This window comes from Cherax quadricarinatus, chromosome 6, assembly GCF_038502225.1.
Source record: "Cherax quadricarinatus isolate ZL_2023a chromosome 6, ASM3850222v1, whole genome shotgun sequence".
Classification (NCBI taxonomy): domain Eukaryota; kingdom Metazoa; phylum Arthropoda; class Malacostraca; order Decapoda; family Parastacidae; genus Cherax; species Cherax quadricarinatus.
In genome coordinates, this window is record NC_091297.1 from 20,131,604 (window position 1) to 20,145,989 (window position 14,386).

Below are 14,386 nucleotides of genomic sequence, written 5' to 3' on the forward strand. Positions count from 1 at the left end.
CCCTCGTGACTAGTCTCATTTTGTCGGTCTGGGGCTCCACGCATACATGTCTGAACCTCAATTATGTTGTGATCTGAGTATATTGTCCACTAACACCCAGGTACCCATTTTATACTGATGGGTGAACATGCACAACAGGTGTAAGGAAACACGCCCAATGTTTCTACCCTCGCCGGAAATCGAACCCGGACATGGCCGTGTGAAGCGAGAGCTTTGCTTACCAGTTTTTATAAGCGAAACACATACTAATAAAAGTTTCCAGAAAGTTGCACATGTGTGTAATTTACGTATGTGTCGATGTCATAGCATGTTTTGTACCTCTGTATGTGTGCTCAAATTGTAAATAAATAAATAAATAAATAAATAAAACATTGATGGTGGTAAGTGCGCCAGCTGAGCCTCACGTGTCCCCCCCTAGGCCTACCCCCCTGGCCTACCCCCCAGACCTACCCACCAGGCCTACCCTACCATCATCATTACTGAAACACGCAACAACAAATAATCCCCATTCACTATACTGGTAATGGAAAAGTGCGGTGTGACATTGTGTCCGGCAACACACACGTCGCTACGTTACTGACGAGAGTGACACTCGACGGTGGTGAGAGCAACCCGACTGTTGCTGCTGCTGCTGCTAACACAACATTTATATTATTATCTAGCATGCTGGTGGCAGTATGACACTCCATTACTGGTTATGTGTTGTCTGGCTCACCTTGGCACTGGCAGGTGCCAGGGTGCTGGCTCTCACTGGTAAGTTAATGATGCAACACCACATTAGACCTTCCTGATGCAACATTGTTAACAATCATGCAACGGTCATTGCTAGCAATCCTGCAACACTCATTATCAATCCTGAAATATAGTTATCAATCCTGCAACATAAACCCTGCAACAGTCATAATCCTGCAACAGTCATAAATCCTGCAACATTGTCACTCCTGCAACAGCCATTGTTGTAAAATTGCAACAATTATTATCAGTCCTGTAACATTGTTATCAAACCTGCAACAATCATTGTTATCAATCCTGTAACAATGTTATCAATACTGCAACAATCATTGTTATAAATCCTGCAACAATCATCGTTATCAATCTTATAATGATCATTGTTGTCAATCCTGCATCAGTCATTGTTGTCAGTCCTGCAGCAGTCATTGTTGTCAATCCTGGTATGATCATTATTTTATTAGCAATCCTGCAATGATCAATTACCAGTTCTGCAACAATCATTATTAGCAATCCTGCAACGATCAGTTATCTGTCTTGCAATAATCATTGTTAGCAATCCTGCAATGATCATTTATCAGTCCTGCACCAATCATTGTTATCAATCCTGCAGCAGTAATTATTATCAGCCCTGCAACAGTCATTGTTATCAGTCCTGCAACAATCATCAAATTGACACTTGTCTTCAAGGTTAAATTTATTGTCTAAGTGACACTTAGTTAATATGGTGATTAGTAAATATGGCAGTTAAAAATGGCACTTATAAAAATGTCAGGTAAAAAGTAGGAGAGAATGAATAAATTGAAAGCCAGGGGGGGAAAAGAAACATTTTTTATTTTCACAAACGAGTACACTAAAGAAATGGATGTATGATGGTTAGGCTAAAATTAGATTTAGATTTTATGTTTCAGATTACCGCATATAAGAAATATGTATACAAAAATCAGATGCATGCAACCATATGACCTGTCTTTGTAATACTCACTTGTGCTTTATAGTAATCTGTTTACATTAATGTTTTATCACTGATTTCATCATTGCTTAGTTAATCTTAAGTTAATTTTAAGCCAGCCCGTAATGCTATGCATAGTATAAGTGGCTTTGGCATGCTGCTCTTATCTGTATTTTTTTGTACCTCTGTATGTGTGCTCAAATTGTTAATAAATAAATAAATAAATAAATAAAGATAGCCCATAGCATGCACAGCACTTCAGGCAACACTTATTCTAACTTTAACTTTGCTCACCTACTCATACAGGCAGGGGTAGAGTCAGCTCCTGGCACCACCTCTCCTCTAGCAGCTGGTAGGTTTCCTAGGTTATCCTATGTAATTTACACTACGTATAAACTTTCTCCAAGCTTTATGAACCTTGTCTTACTTATTTTTTAAGCAATGCATGGATCCTGCCTCTACCATTTCACTCCAGGTTATATCACTTCCTGACCACTCTGAGGTTTAAAGAAATATTTCCTAACATCCCTTTGACTTGCCTGTTCTAATAGCTGTGTTATCCTCTTGTACCTGTTTCCCCATCTCTGTCTGTCTACCCTATCAATTCCTCTCAGTACTTCGTACATTCTATTATCGTGTCTCCCTTGGTCCTTCTGTCCCCTAATGTCAGATAAAGGTCCTTTAATAGAGCTCTCCTCATATTTATACCCCTTAGCTCCAGGACTAGATGTGTTGTGAATTTCCAGCTTCCTGGCATGTTTTACCAAGTGTGGATTATATGTTGGTGCTGCATACTCCAAGATGGGCCTTGCATAAGATAAGATAAGCTTTTGTTTGGATTTTTAACCCCGGAGGGTTAGCCACCCAGGATAACGCAAGAAAGACAGTGCATCATCGAGGGACTGTCTCTCTTATTTCCATTGGGATCCTTAAATCTTGTCCCCCAGGATGCAATCCACACCAGTTGGCTAACACCCAGATACAGTGGAACTTTAAATATTGAACTTAATCCGTTCCAGGAGTTTTAAATTCGAAAAGTCTGAAAAGCGAAGCAATATTTCCCATAAGAAATAATGGAAATACAGTGGACCCTCACCTAATGATATTAATTGGTACCCAAGAACGAATATCGTTAGGCGAGTTTTTTAGCATTAGCCGAGGCAAAATGTTAGCGTTAAAATGTATCGTTAGGCGAATTTAACGTTAAGCAATGCGTTCGTTAGGCGAGGGTCCACTGTATAATTAATCCGTTCCAGAAAGCCAAAAATATTCACAAAAAAAAATTACATTTTATAGAGATTAATTATAGTTTTACACACAGCAAATATAGTGTTCAATTATGTATTAATAAATTTAAATAAACATATAAAATAACATTTTACTTACCTTTATTGAAGATTGGTGATGGCATCTGGAAGATAGGGAGGAGGAGAGAGGGAGTTGGGGTTAGTGTTTGGAAGGAGAATCCCTCTCCATGGGGACTTCAGGTATCGAAGCCTTCTCTGGGGTTACTTCCCTTCTGTCTTTTAATGCCACTAGGACCAGCTTGAGAGTCACTGGACCCCTGTCTCACAGAATAACTGTCCACAGTCCTCTGTTTCTGGTGCCTCTTTAAGATTTCCCTAAAATGGGACATGGTTCTGTCACTGAACTTGTTGCAAAGATGGCTTGTTTCAGCTTGGACATCATTCCACTTCTGTATTATTTCCTTCTTTACATCTATGGTGTTTCTCACTTTCTTTACCACAAGGGTACCACTATTAAGTTTCATTCCTCCCATTGTAGCTTATTTCACAGTCCCACAAGCACTAAACACAATGAAATAATCGTAAAATGTTTGAATGAGAGCACGGGTTAGTGTTCACTGAAGCATCAACAAAACCAGACTGGCTCATGGCGCCTGTGTGGGGACGCGGACAGAGCGGGCTGCTGGACAGGTCCGGTACCCGGCGGTTCGAAAATAGGGGCGAGTTCGATAATAGGGACAAAGTTGGTTCGAAAAAAGGGTTCTATTTTCGAAGAGTTCGATAAGCGATACTTTCGAAATTTGAGGTTCCACTGTACCTACTTGCTAGGTGAACAGGACAACAGATGTAAGGAAACACTCAGTGCTTCCACCGTCGCCGGGGATTGAACCACGGATACTCAGCATGTGAAACAAGAGCGTTGCCTACCAGGCCACAGGCCACCAGCCACCATGTATGCAATATGTAGTCTCATGAATGACTCCTTGATGAGGTTCCTGAAAAATAATCTTTAGACTCAAGCATGTACAGTGGACCCCCGCATAAAGATTACCTCCGAATGTGACCAATTATGTAAGTGTATTTATGTAAGTGCGTTTGTACGTGTATGTTTGGGGGTCTGAAATGGACTAATCTACTTCACAATATTTCTTATGGGAACAAATTCGGTCAGTACTGGCACCTGAACATACTTCTGGAGTGAAAAAATATTGTTAACCGGGGGTCCACTGTATTGTCTTTCACCACCTCCTTGATGCATTGTCGTGTGCTTGAGCCCCTCATCAGTAATAAGAGTATCGTTATTATATATGTTTGGTTAGGTAAGATTGAGTTATGTCAGGTTTGGGTTAGATAAGTTAGTTTGGGTTATGTTTGGATTAGGTTAGGTTGGATTAGGTTGGGTTGGATTAGGTTGGATTGGATTAGGTTGGGTTAGTTTAGGTTGGGTTATGTTAGGTTGGGTTATGTTAGGTTGGGTTATGTTGGGTTGGGTTATGTTAGATTGGATAATGTTAGATTGGATAATGTTAGATTGGATTATGTTAGATTGGATTATGTTAGATTGGATTATGTTAGATTGGATTAGGTTAGATTGGATTAGGTTAGATTGGATTAGGTTAGGTTGGGTTACATTTCCACATCAATTTCAAAAAATTTCACTCAGTGATGAAGTGGAGCCCAAGAATAAAGTAAATATTTATGCTTTCTTCTAGGTATTAATGCTGATGAGGTTAGGTATGTATTCTGGTTAGATTAGGTGTATATGTTGGTTAGGTTTGGTACATATGTTAGTTAGGTTGGGCATGTATGCTAGTTAGGTATGTATGCTAGTTAGGTTAGGTATGTATGCTACTTAGATTAGGCATGAGTGCTGGTTAGGTTAAGTATGTATGCTGGTTAGATTAGGCATGTATGCTGGTTAGATTAGGCATGTATGCTGGTTAGATTAGGCATGTATGCTGGTTAGATTAGGCATGTATGCTGGTTAGATTAGGTATGTATGTTGGTTAGATTAAGCATGTATGCTGGTTAGATTAGGCATGTATGCTAGTTAGATTAGGCATGTATACTGGTTAGATTAGGTATGTATACTGGGTAGATTAGGCATGTATTTGTTAGGTTAGGCATGCATGCTGATTAGGTTAGGTATATAGCATTAGTTGGGGTAATTTGAGACACTTCAGATGGCAGGGTGACTTAAGACACTGGCCCTTTACACTGATTTTAATTTTAATTCAAAGTTTGCTCAATTACTCTTAAAATTTATACCAAAACTAGTTTTATAGAAAGAGGATTAATACCTAAATAAGGAAATACAGTGGAACCTCTACTTATGACTGCATCCACGTGCGAGTTTTTCCAGATATGAGCAGTCGCACGGTCGATTTTTTTGCTTCCAGATACGAGCGAAATTTCCAGATGCGACCGGGCCTCAAGGGAGGTTCCTTGGTGCTGGTGAGGGGCTCTTGCTCTTGATCTAGGAAACTGGATCTCAGTTGTTTGTTGGACTATCTTATTAAAACTTGGGCAATGTATGATGGAAAGATGCTTCTTAGTGTACACCAAAAAATGAAAGAAATCAGATCATAAATAACGGAGTTTGCTTCTCAGCCATTAGCCTCCCCTTAGCGGTATATTTTCGTATGGTTTTTATGGTTGTATTCTCGTTTTTTTGGTCTCATTTGATAGAATGGAAGATGTACGACAGAATTAGATATGATTTTGATTGATTTCACGATGAAAAGTACAGTAACTTAAAATTGAGCTCAAAGTAGTAGAAATGTTTGATTCTTTGGTGATGTTCAAGAGTAAACAAATGATGTCACCATCCAATATCTGTCCGATTGGCACTGCCCCTCAACCTTCACATATTGGAAAGCTCTTCAACACACTAGCAAAAGTGGGAGCAGACATCATAAGGTAGCAGTGGCAGACAACATGAAGCAGCAGTGGTAGACATCATGAAGCAGCAGTGGCAGACAACATGAAGCAGCAGTGGCAAAGTGTAGCATTAAGAGTGTAGCAATTAAGTGTAGCATTAAGAGTGTAGCAATTAAGTGTAGCATTAAGAGTGTAGCACTTATAAGTCACTCTGACTTTTTTGGGTTATCCTAGGTTCTCTACACATGTAGTCAGGAGCAGGAATGGCCACTGTGGTGGCCTTATAAACCCCAACAACAACAATGGCCACTGTCACCACCATTAGCCACATACGTAATGACATGTATTTTATTCATTCTAGTGTATATATCATGTTTCTATGTTATTAATATTGTTTATTATGCCATATTACATGAATTGTGATAGATAAATAAGCCATAGAGTTGATATTAAGGAAATTATTGAAGTATTTTCTCGTGCCTGGAATTCCACTGGAACGAATTAATTCCATTTAATTTAATTTAAATGAGGAAAATTGACTGCAAACGAGCAAATCCAGATGCGAGCAAGGTCATGGAATGGATCAAACTCGTAAGTAGAGGTTCCACTGTACAAAGGTTTTAAAACTGTGCAAGTGGAACACTTGCACCAATAGCATGTCTTGGTGACTCTGTCCCATTGAGAACTATGCTTAGAGATCTACCTTGAATATAATCACTGAGGAGATAGTGTTGAGCCTGCAGTTCCCAGTGCTTACTGTTTTGCCAAGAGTTCCTGGTGCCATACTCAGTCAAAAGCATCAGCAGTGTCCAGTGCTACTACAGCTTGACTCATCCAGTGACTGATGCCTCTTAACCCTTTCAGGGTCCGTGCCGTAGATCTACGGCTTTACGTTCAGGGTCCAAACCGTAGATCTATGCCAAAATTCTAGCGGCGTCAAATTTAGTGTGAAAAGGCTGGTAGGCCTACATGTGAGAGAACGGGTTTGCGTGGTGTGTGCGCGCCTTAAACAGAAATTCTAGGCTCCCACATAGCATTGTGGGAACACCGGCTCAGTTACCTTTGTTCACCATGCCTCATCGCAAGGCAGCTCTCACTGCAAGGAAAATTGGGACTCTCCTCTTCCTGTCTGATAGTTCTGACTCTGATGGAAGTGGAAATGAAGACGAATTCTTTGGCTTTGATCAGTTAACCCTTTCAGGGTCCAAGGCCCAAATCTGGAGTCACGCACCAGTGTCCAAGAATTTTCAAAAAAAAAATTTGTTATTTTTTCTTATGAAATCGTAGAGAATCTTCTTGTGAAGGTAATAAAACAAAAAGTACGAAATTTGGTGGAAAATTGACGAAATTATGCTCTCGCGAATTTTGATGTGTCAGCGATATTTACGAATCGGCGATTTTGCCGACTTTGACTCCCATTTTAGGCCAATTACATTATTCCAATCAACCAAATTCTTAGCTATTTCACTAGTATTACTTCTATCGATTGAGCACAAGAAATCGCCAAGTCAACTGTTTCAACTACAAAATAAAGTGATCGGAAATTGTCAATTTGGCCAATTTAACACAAAGTTTAAAATATTTCAATTTCAAAATAGGGTCCAGAATAAACAATGTAGGCATTCCTGGCACTAAACTAACATTTCCTCTGTTCGTTAGTTATGTTTTGAGGCTTTACAAATAAATTCCATTTTGATTTTTTATTTACATAATGAATTTTTATTCACACCAAAAAATAGAAGATTTACTGTTATGCAATACTGTAATAATTGTATAAATATCTTCACCATATTTGTGAATGTATATTAGACCCACCAGCTGACGTGTATTAGATGTGTGAGGTCGTTTGTTTACTCTTGAATATCGGCAAAAATTTAACATTTCCGCTACTTTGAGCTCAGTTTCAAGCCATTTCCAGTGCTAAAACCAATCAAAATCATCTCTATTTCTGTAATATGTCTTCCATTCTATCAAATGAGACCAAGAAATCGCAAATACAACTATAAAAAACATACGAAAAAACACTGCAAAGTTGCTGTTTTAATCGAAAAATCATGATTTCAGTTTTTTTCTTTCATTATACACAGTCTGCTGCAGGATCTGTTTTATGTGGTGCACACATACCACATAGATGTATTCTCTCATATCTAGGCCCAAATGTACCACTCACAGTTTATCAGAGTGAGCTGAGCTCATGGCGTAGATCTACGGTTTGGACACTCACCGTAAAGCCGTAGATCTACGGGACGGACCCTGAAAGGGTTAATGACCGAAAGGAATGACCAGGATATCGATAATAGTGCAGAAAACCCTGACGATCCTCAGCCTTCTACCCTGGTGTGGGCACTCCTCAGTCACGGTCAGTTGTACCTCATCGCAAGAGAAAACTATTATTTTCGCGTGGCCAGGCCTCTGGCTTCAGTAATGATGATGATAGTGACATGGATTGTGATTTTATTGCTCTTGACGATCATTCGAGTAGTGATGGTGAGGAAACATATTCACCAGTGAAGCGTCGGTATATACACTGCTGCATGTGCTCGTGTAGTGTTCCCTATGCTGTGTCCAGGGGCCGGAGTACATCCCGTGGCCCTACACCAGGAATAGACAGTGAAAGTGAGGATGATGTGGCTACACTTGGCATGGATAGACCACAGGCAACGGTAGGTGGTGGTATTGGTGGTGATGGTAGTGCCACGGCCATGCATGACTCGCCAGCCCAGGCTGGGACCCATGCTGCTGACTCCTCAGTTCAAGGACAAAGCGGAGCATCAGCCACCAGCCCACCACAACCACAAGTACCAGCACAACCAGCCTATGATGTCCAGTATCCACCAGCAAACTGTATCTGGGATTGGCAGCAATATCCCAATTTTGTTCCCAAGCCCCACCAATTTGATAACTCTCAAAGTGGAATTCTACCTACTTGTCCCCTTGGAACCACTGCCAATAAACTGGAATTCTTTGAATTATTCTTTGACCAACCCTTGATGGAAACTATTATCAGGGAAAGTAACAAGTATTTTGAGTACACCATGGCAAATACGATGATATCACCACAGTCAAGACTACACTGATGGAAAGAGACAACTGTTGCAGAAATGTATTTGCTTTTTGCAACAATAATGCTTATGCCTCATGTCTATAAGCATAATATAAAATTATACTGGTCCACAGATTGGCTAATTTGTACCCCGGTCTTCTGTGAAATCATCCCAGGGAACAGGTTTATCTTACTGTTATGTATGTTGCACTTCTCTGACAAAACCAGGCCTTACAGAAGTGACAGGTTATACAAGATTAGAAATGTTTTTATGTATCTCAAAGAAAAGTTCAACATGTACTTTTATCCATTCAAGAATCTTGTACTTGACGAGTCTTTGATTTTGTTCAAAGGTAGATTGTCATTCAAACAGTATATACCGAGCAAGAGGAAACGCTTTGGTATAAAACTGTTTGTACTCTGTGACTGTGACAGTGGCCTGGTACTGGATATTGTTGTATACTTTATTATTTATTTTTTTTTATTATCACACTGGCCGATTCCCACCAAGGCAGGGTGGCCTGAAAAAGAAAAACTTTCACCATCATTCACTCCATCACTGTCTTGCCAGAAGGGTGCTTTACACTACGGTTTTTAAACTGCAACATTAACACACCTCCTTCAGAGTGCAGGCACTGTACTTCCCATCTCCAGGACTCAAGTCCGGCCCGCCGGTTTCCCTGAACCCCTTCATAAATGTTACTTTGCTCACACTCCAACAGCACGTCAAGTATTAACCCTTTGACTGTCGAAGGGCCCAATCCTGAAGTTGCTCCTGGTGTCGCAAAATATTCGAAAAAAAAAAATTATTTTTTCTTATGAAATGATAGAGAATCTTTTCCCGATTGTAAAGACACCAAAAAAACGAAATTTGATGGAAAACTGACGGAATTACGCTCTCGCGAAGTTAGCGACTTCGGCGATATTTAAAAATCGGCAATTTCGCCCACTTTGAGCCCTATTTTCGGCTAATTCCGTTATTCCAGTCAACCAAACTCATAACTATTTCTTCAGAACTCTATTTTTTCTATCGATTGAGCACAAGAAACTGCCCATTTACCGATTTCAACTACCCAATAACATGGTCAGAAATTTGCAATTTGGCCAATTTCACGAAAATTAAAAAATACGACAATTTCAAAATAAGGTCCAGAATGAACAATGCAGACATTCCTGGCTCTAAAATAAGATTTTCTTTGTTCATCAGTCATGTCTCCAGGTCCCTGTGATATTACTCTTGCTTTTTATTTTGAAATTTTATTCAAACAAAAAATAGAAGATTTACTGTTATGCAGACTACTGCAATACTGTAATAATTGTAAAAATTACATCAACCCATTCATGACTGCGTATTAGAATGGCTATTTGGACATTTATTGGACAATGACATCATTTGTTTACTTTTGAACATCGGCAAAAATCAAACATTTCCTGTACTTTGTGCTCCATTTCCAGGTTCTTTTTATAGTAAAATTAATCAAAATCACCTCCATTTCTATAATATAGTTTCCATTCTATCAAATGAGACCATGAAAACGAGAATACAACCACAAATACTATACGAAAATAGACCACAAAGTCGGCATTTTAATTAAAAAAAACGGTCGGAGTTTTTTTTTTCTCATTATGCACTGCGTGCTCCAGGATTTTTTTTATGTGGTGCACACTGACCACACAGGCCCATTCTCTCACATGTGGGCCTACTAGCTTTCTCCTGCCTGATTTGAAGCCGCTAGAATTTATGAGTATATATACGTCAAACACGGTACCTCACAAACGTATATATACGGCCGCGACAGTCAAAGGGTTAAAAACCATTTGTCTCCATTCCCTCCTATCAAACATGCTCATGCATACCTGCTGGAAGTCCAAGCCCCTCGCACACAAAACCTCCTTTACCCCCTCTCTCCAACCTTTCCTAGGCCGACCCCTACCCCGCCTTCCTTCCACTACAGACTGATACACTCTTGAAGTCATTCTGTTTCGCTCCATTCTCTCTACATGTCCGAACCACCTCAACAACCCTTCCTCAGCCCTCTGGACAACAGTTTTGGTAATCCCGCACCTCCTCCTAACTTCCAAACTACGAATTCTCTGCATTATATTCACACCACACATTGCCCTCAGACATGACATCTCCACTGCCTCCAGCCTTCTCCTCGCTGCAACATTCATCACCCATGCTTCACACCCATATAAGAGCGTTGGTAAAACTATACTCTCATACATTCCCCTCTGCCTCCAAGGACAAAGTTCTTTGTCTCCACAGACTCCTAAGTGCACCACTCACTCTTTTTCCCTCATCAATTCTATGATTCACCTCATCTTTCATAGACCCATCCGCTGACATGTCCACTCCCAAATATCTGAATACATTCACCTCCTCCATACTCTCTCCCTCCAATCTGATATTCAATCTTTCATCACCTAATCTTTTTGTTATCCTCATAACCTTACTCTTTCCTGTATTCACCTTTAATTTTCTTCTTTTGCACACCCTACCAAATTCATCCACCAATCTCTGCAACTTCTCTTCAGAATCTCCCAAGAGCACAGTGTCATCAGCAAAGAGCAGCTGTGACAACTCCCACTTTGTGTGTGATTCTTTATCTTTTAACTCCACGCCTCTTGTCAAGACCCTCGCATTTACTTCTCTTACAACCCCATCTATAAATATATTAAACAACCACGGTGACATCACACATCCTTGTCTAAGGCCTACTTTTACTGGGAAATAATTTCCCTCTTTCCTACATACTCTAACTTGAGCCTCACTATCCTCGTAAAAACTCTTCACTGCTCTCAGTAACCTACCTCCTACACCATACACTTGCAACATCTTCCACATTGCCCCCCTATCCACCCTGTCATACGCCTTTTCCAAATCCATAAATGCCACAAAGACCTCTTTAGCCTTATCTAAATACTGTTAACTTATATGTTTCACTGTAAACACTTGGTCCACACACCCCCTACCTTTCCTAAAGCCTCCTTGTTCATCTGCTATCCTATTCTCCGTCTTACTCTTAATTCTTTCAATAATAACTCTACCATACACTTTACCAGGTATACTCAGCAGACTTATCCCCCTATAATTTTTGCACTCTCTTTTATCCCCTTTGCCTTTATACAAAGGAACTATGCATGCTCTCTGCCAATCCCTAGGTACCTTACCCTCTTCCATACATTTATTAAATAATTGCACCAACCACTCCAAAACTATATCCCCACCTGCTTTTAACATTTCTATCTTTATCCCATCAATCCCGGCTGCCTTACCCACTTTCATTTTACCTACTGCCTCACGAACTTCCCCCACACTCACAACTGGCTCTTCCTCACTCCTACAAGATGTTATTCCTCCTTGTCCTATACACGAAATCACAGCTTCCCTATCTTCATCAACATTTAACAATTCCTCAAAATATTCCCTCCATCTTCCCAATACCTCTAACTCTCCATTTAATAACTCTCCTCTCCTATTTTTAACTGAGAAATCCATTTGTTCTCTAGGCTTTCTTAACTTGTTAATCTCACTCCAAAACTTTTTCTTATTTTCAACAAAATTTGTTGATAACATCTCACCCACTCTCTCATTTGCTCTCTTTTTACATTGCTTCACCACTCTCTTAACCTCTCTCTTTTTCTCCATATACTCTTCCCTCCTTGCATCACTTCTACTTTGTAAAAACTTCTCATATGCTAACTTTTTCTCCCTTACTACCTAAAGTCAGTTCCTGATCAGCCGGGCTGTGGCTCGTACGTTGGTTTGCGTGCAGCCAGCAGCAACAGCCTGGTTGATCAGGCGCTGATCCACCAGGAGGCCTGGTCACAGACCGGGCCGCGGGGGTGTTGACCCCCGAAACTCTCTCCAGGTAAACTCTCTCTCCAGGTTACATCATCATTCCACCAATCGCTCCTCTTCCCTCCCGCACCCACTTTCCTGTAACCACAAACTTCTGCTGAACACTCTAACACTACATTTTTAAACCTACCCCATACCTCTTCGACCCCATTGCCTATGCTCTCATTAGCCCATCTATCCTCCAATAGCTGTTTATATCTTACCCTAACTGCCTCCTCTTTTAGTTTATAAACCTTCACCTCTCTCTTCCCTGATGCTTCTATTCTCCTTGTATCCCATCTACCTTTTACTCTCAGTGTAGCTACAACTAGAAAGTGATCTGATATATCTGTGACCCCTCTATAAGCATGTACATCCTGAAGTCTACTCAACAGTCTTTTATCTACCAATACATAATCCAACAAACTACTGTCATTTCGCCCTACATCATATCTTGTATACTTATTTATCCTCTTTTTCTTAAAATATGTATTACCTATAACTAAACCCCTTTCTATACAAAGTTCAATCAAAGGGCTCCCATTATCATTTACACCTGGCACCCCAAACTTACCTACCACACCCTCTCTAAAAGTTTCTCCTACTTTAGCATTCAGGTCCCCTACCACAATTACTCTCTCACTTGGTTCAAAGGCTCCTATACATTCACTTAACATCTCCCAAAATCTCCCTCTCTCCTCTGCATTCCTCTCTTCTCCAGGTGCATACACGCTTATTATGACCCACTTCTCGCATCCAACCTTTACTTTAATCCACATAATTCTTGAATTTACACATTCATATTCACTTTTCTCCTTCCATAACTGATCATTTAACATTACTGCTACCCCTTCCTTTGCTCTAACTCTCTCAGATACTCCAGATTTAATCCCATTTATTTCCCCCCACTGTTGTATACATGGGAAGTAAAACATTGAAAGATACCAGGATGTTATTGGGTATCTCAGGTGACGTAGTGAGAAGCATGATGGCACCTTATCTTGGTAAGGGGCATACATTATATACCGATAACTGGTACACAAGCCCTTTACTCAGTGATTTCTTGCGAGTGAACAAGACAGATGTGTGTGGCACAGTGCATTCTAATCATAAACATATGCCCAGGTTCAACGCAGGCACTCGTGGTGAAGAGGTGCAGGTGTTTACTGCCAATGATACCATGGCATTACAGTGGCATGACAAACGAGATGTCACATTGTTGACAACCATTCACCATAACGAAATGCAAGACAGTGGCAAAGTTGATAGAATGGCTAATGAACATATTCGAAAACCAGTGACAGTGCTTGATTATACACAAAACATGTGCTTGGTTGACAAATATGATGTGCAGATTGGCTTTGTTGATTGTGTTCGTAAGAGTTACAAGTGGTATATGAAACTTTTCTTCCATCTCATGGACATTTCAATGCTCAATGCATATAATATGTACCAAGTGAAGACTGGCAACAGACCACTGTATGGTGAATTTTGTTTGTCTGTTGTCAGATAACTCATAATGAAATACCAGGTAACAACACCTGCTATACAAAACCGTCCTCGAACTCCTCAGGATATACCCAAGCGTTTGAGGAGGGAAGGTGATCACTTCATAATACAGCTTCCTGCAACTAAGAAGAAATTCACTCAGAAGAGATGTGTTGTCTGTGCACAAACAAAGCGACGGCAAC

General features: G+C 40.3%; 1 protein-coding gene across 2 annotated transcripts in view; it reads left to right on the forward strand.

The window, feature by feature from the left end:
- The first annotated feature begins 434 nt into the window (after nucleotides 1-434).
- LOC128692529 (uncharacterized) overlaps nucleotides 435-14,386 on the forward strand; it is a 242,489-nt gene continuing 228,537 nt past the window's right edge. The window contains exon 1 of one of the 2 annotated variants that reach the window (XM_070080838.1): nucleotides 435-753. In XM_070080838.1, the coding sequence (XP_069936939.1) occupies nucleotides 678-753 (76 nt within the window). In that variant the 5' untranslated portion in view covers nucleotides 435-677. The remainder of the gene's footprint in view (nucleotides 754-14,386) is intronic. The other variant, XM_070080845.1, reaches the window with a different exon arrangement.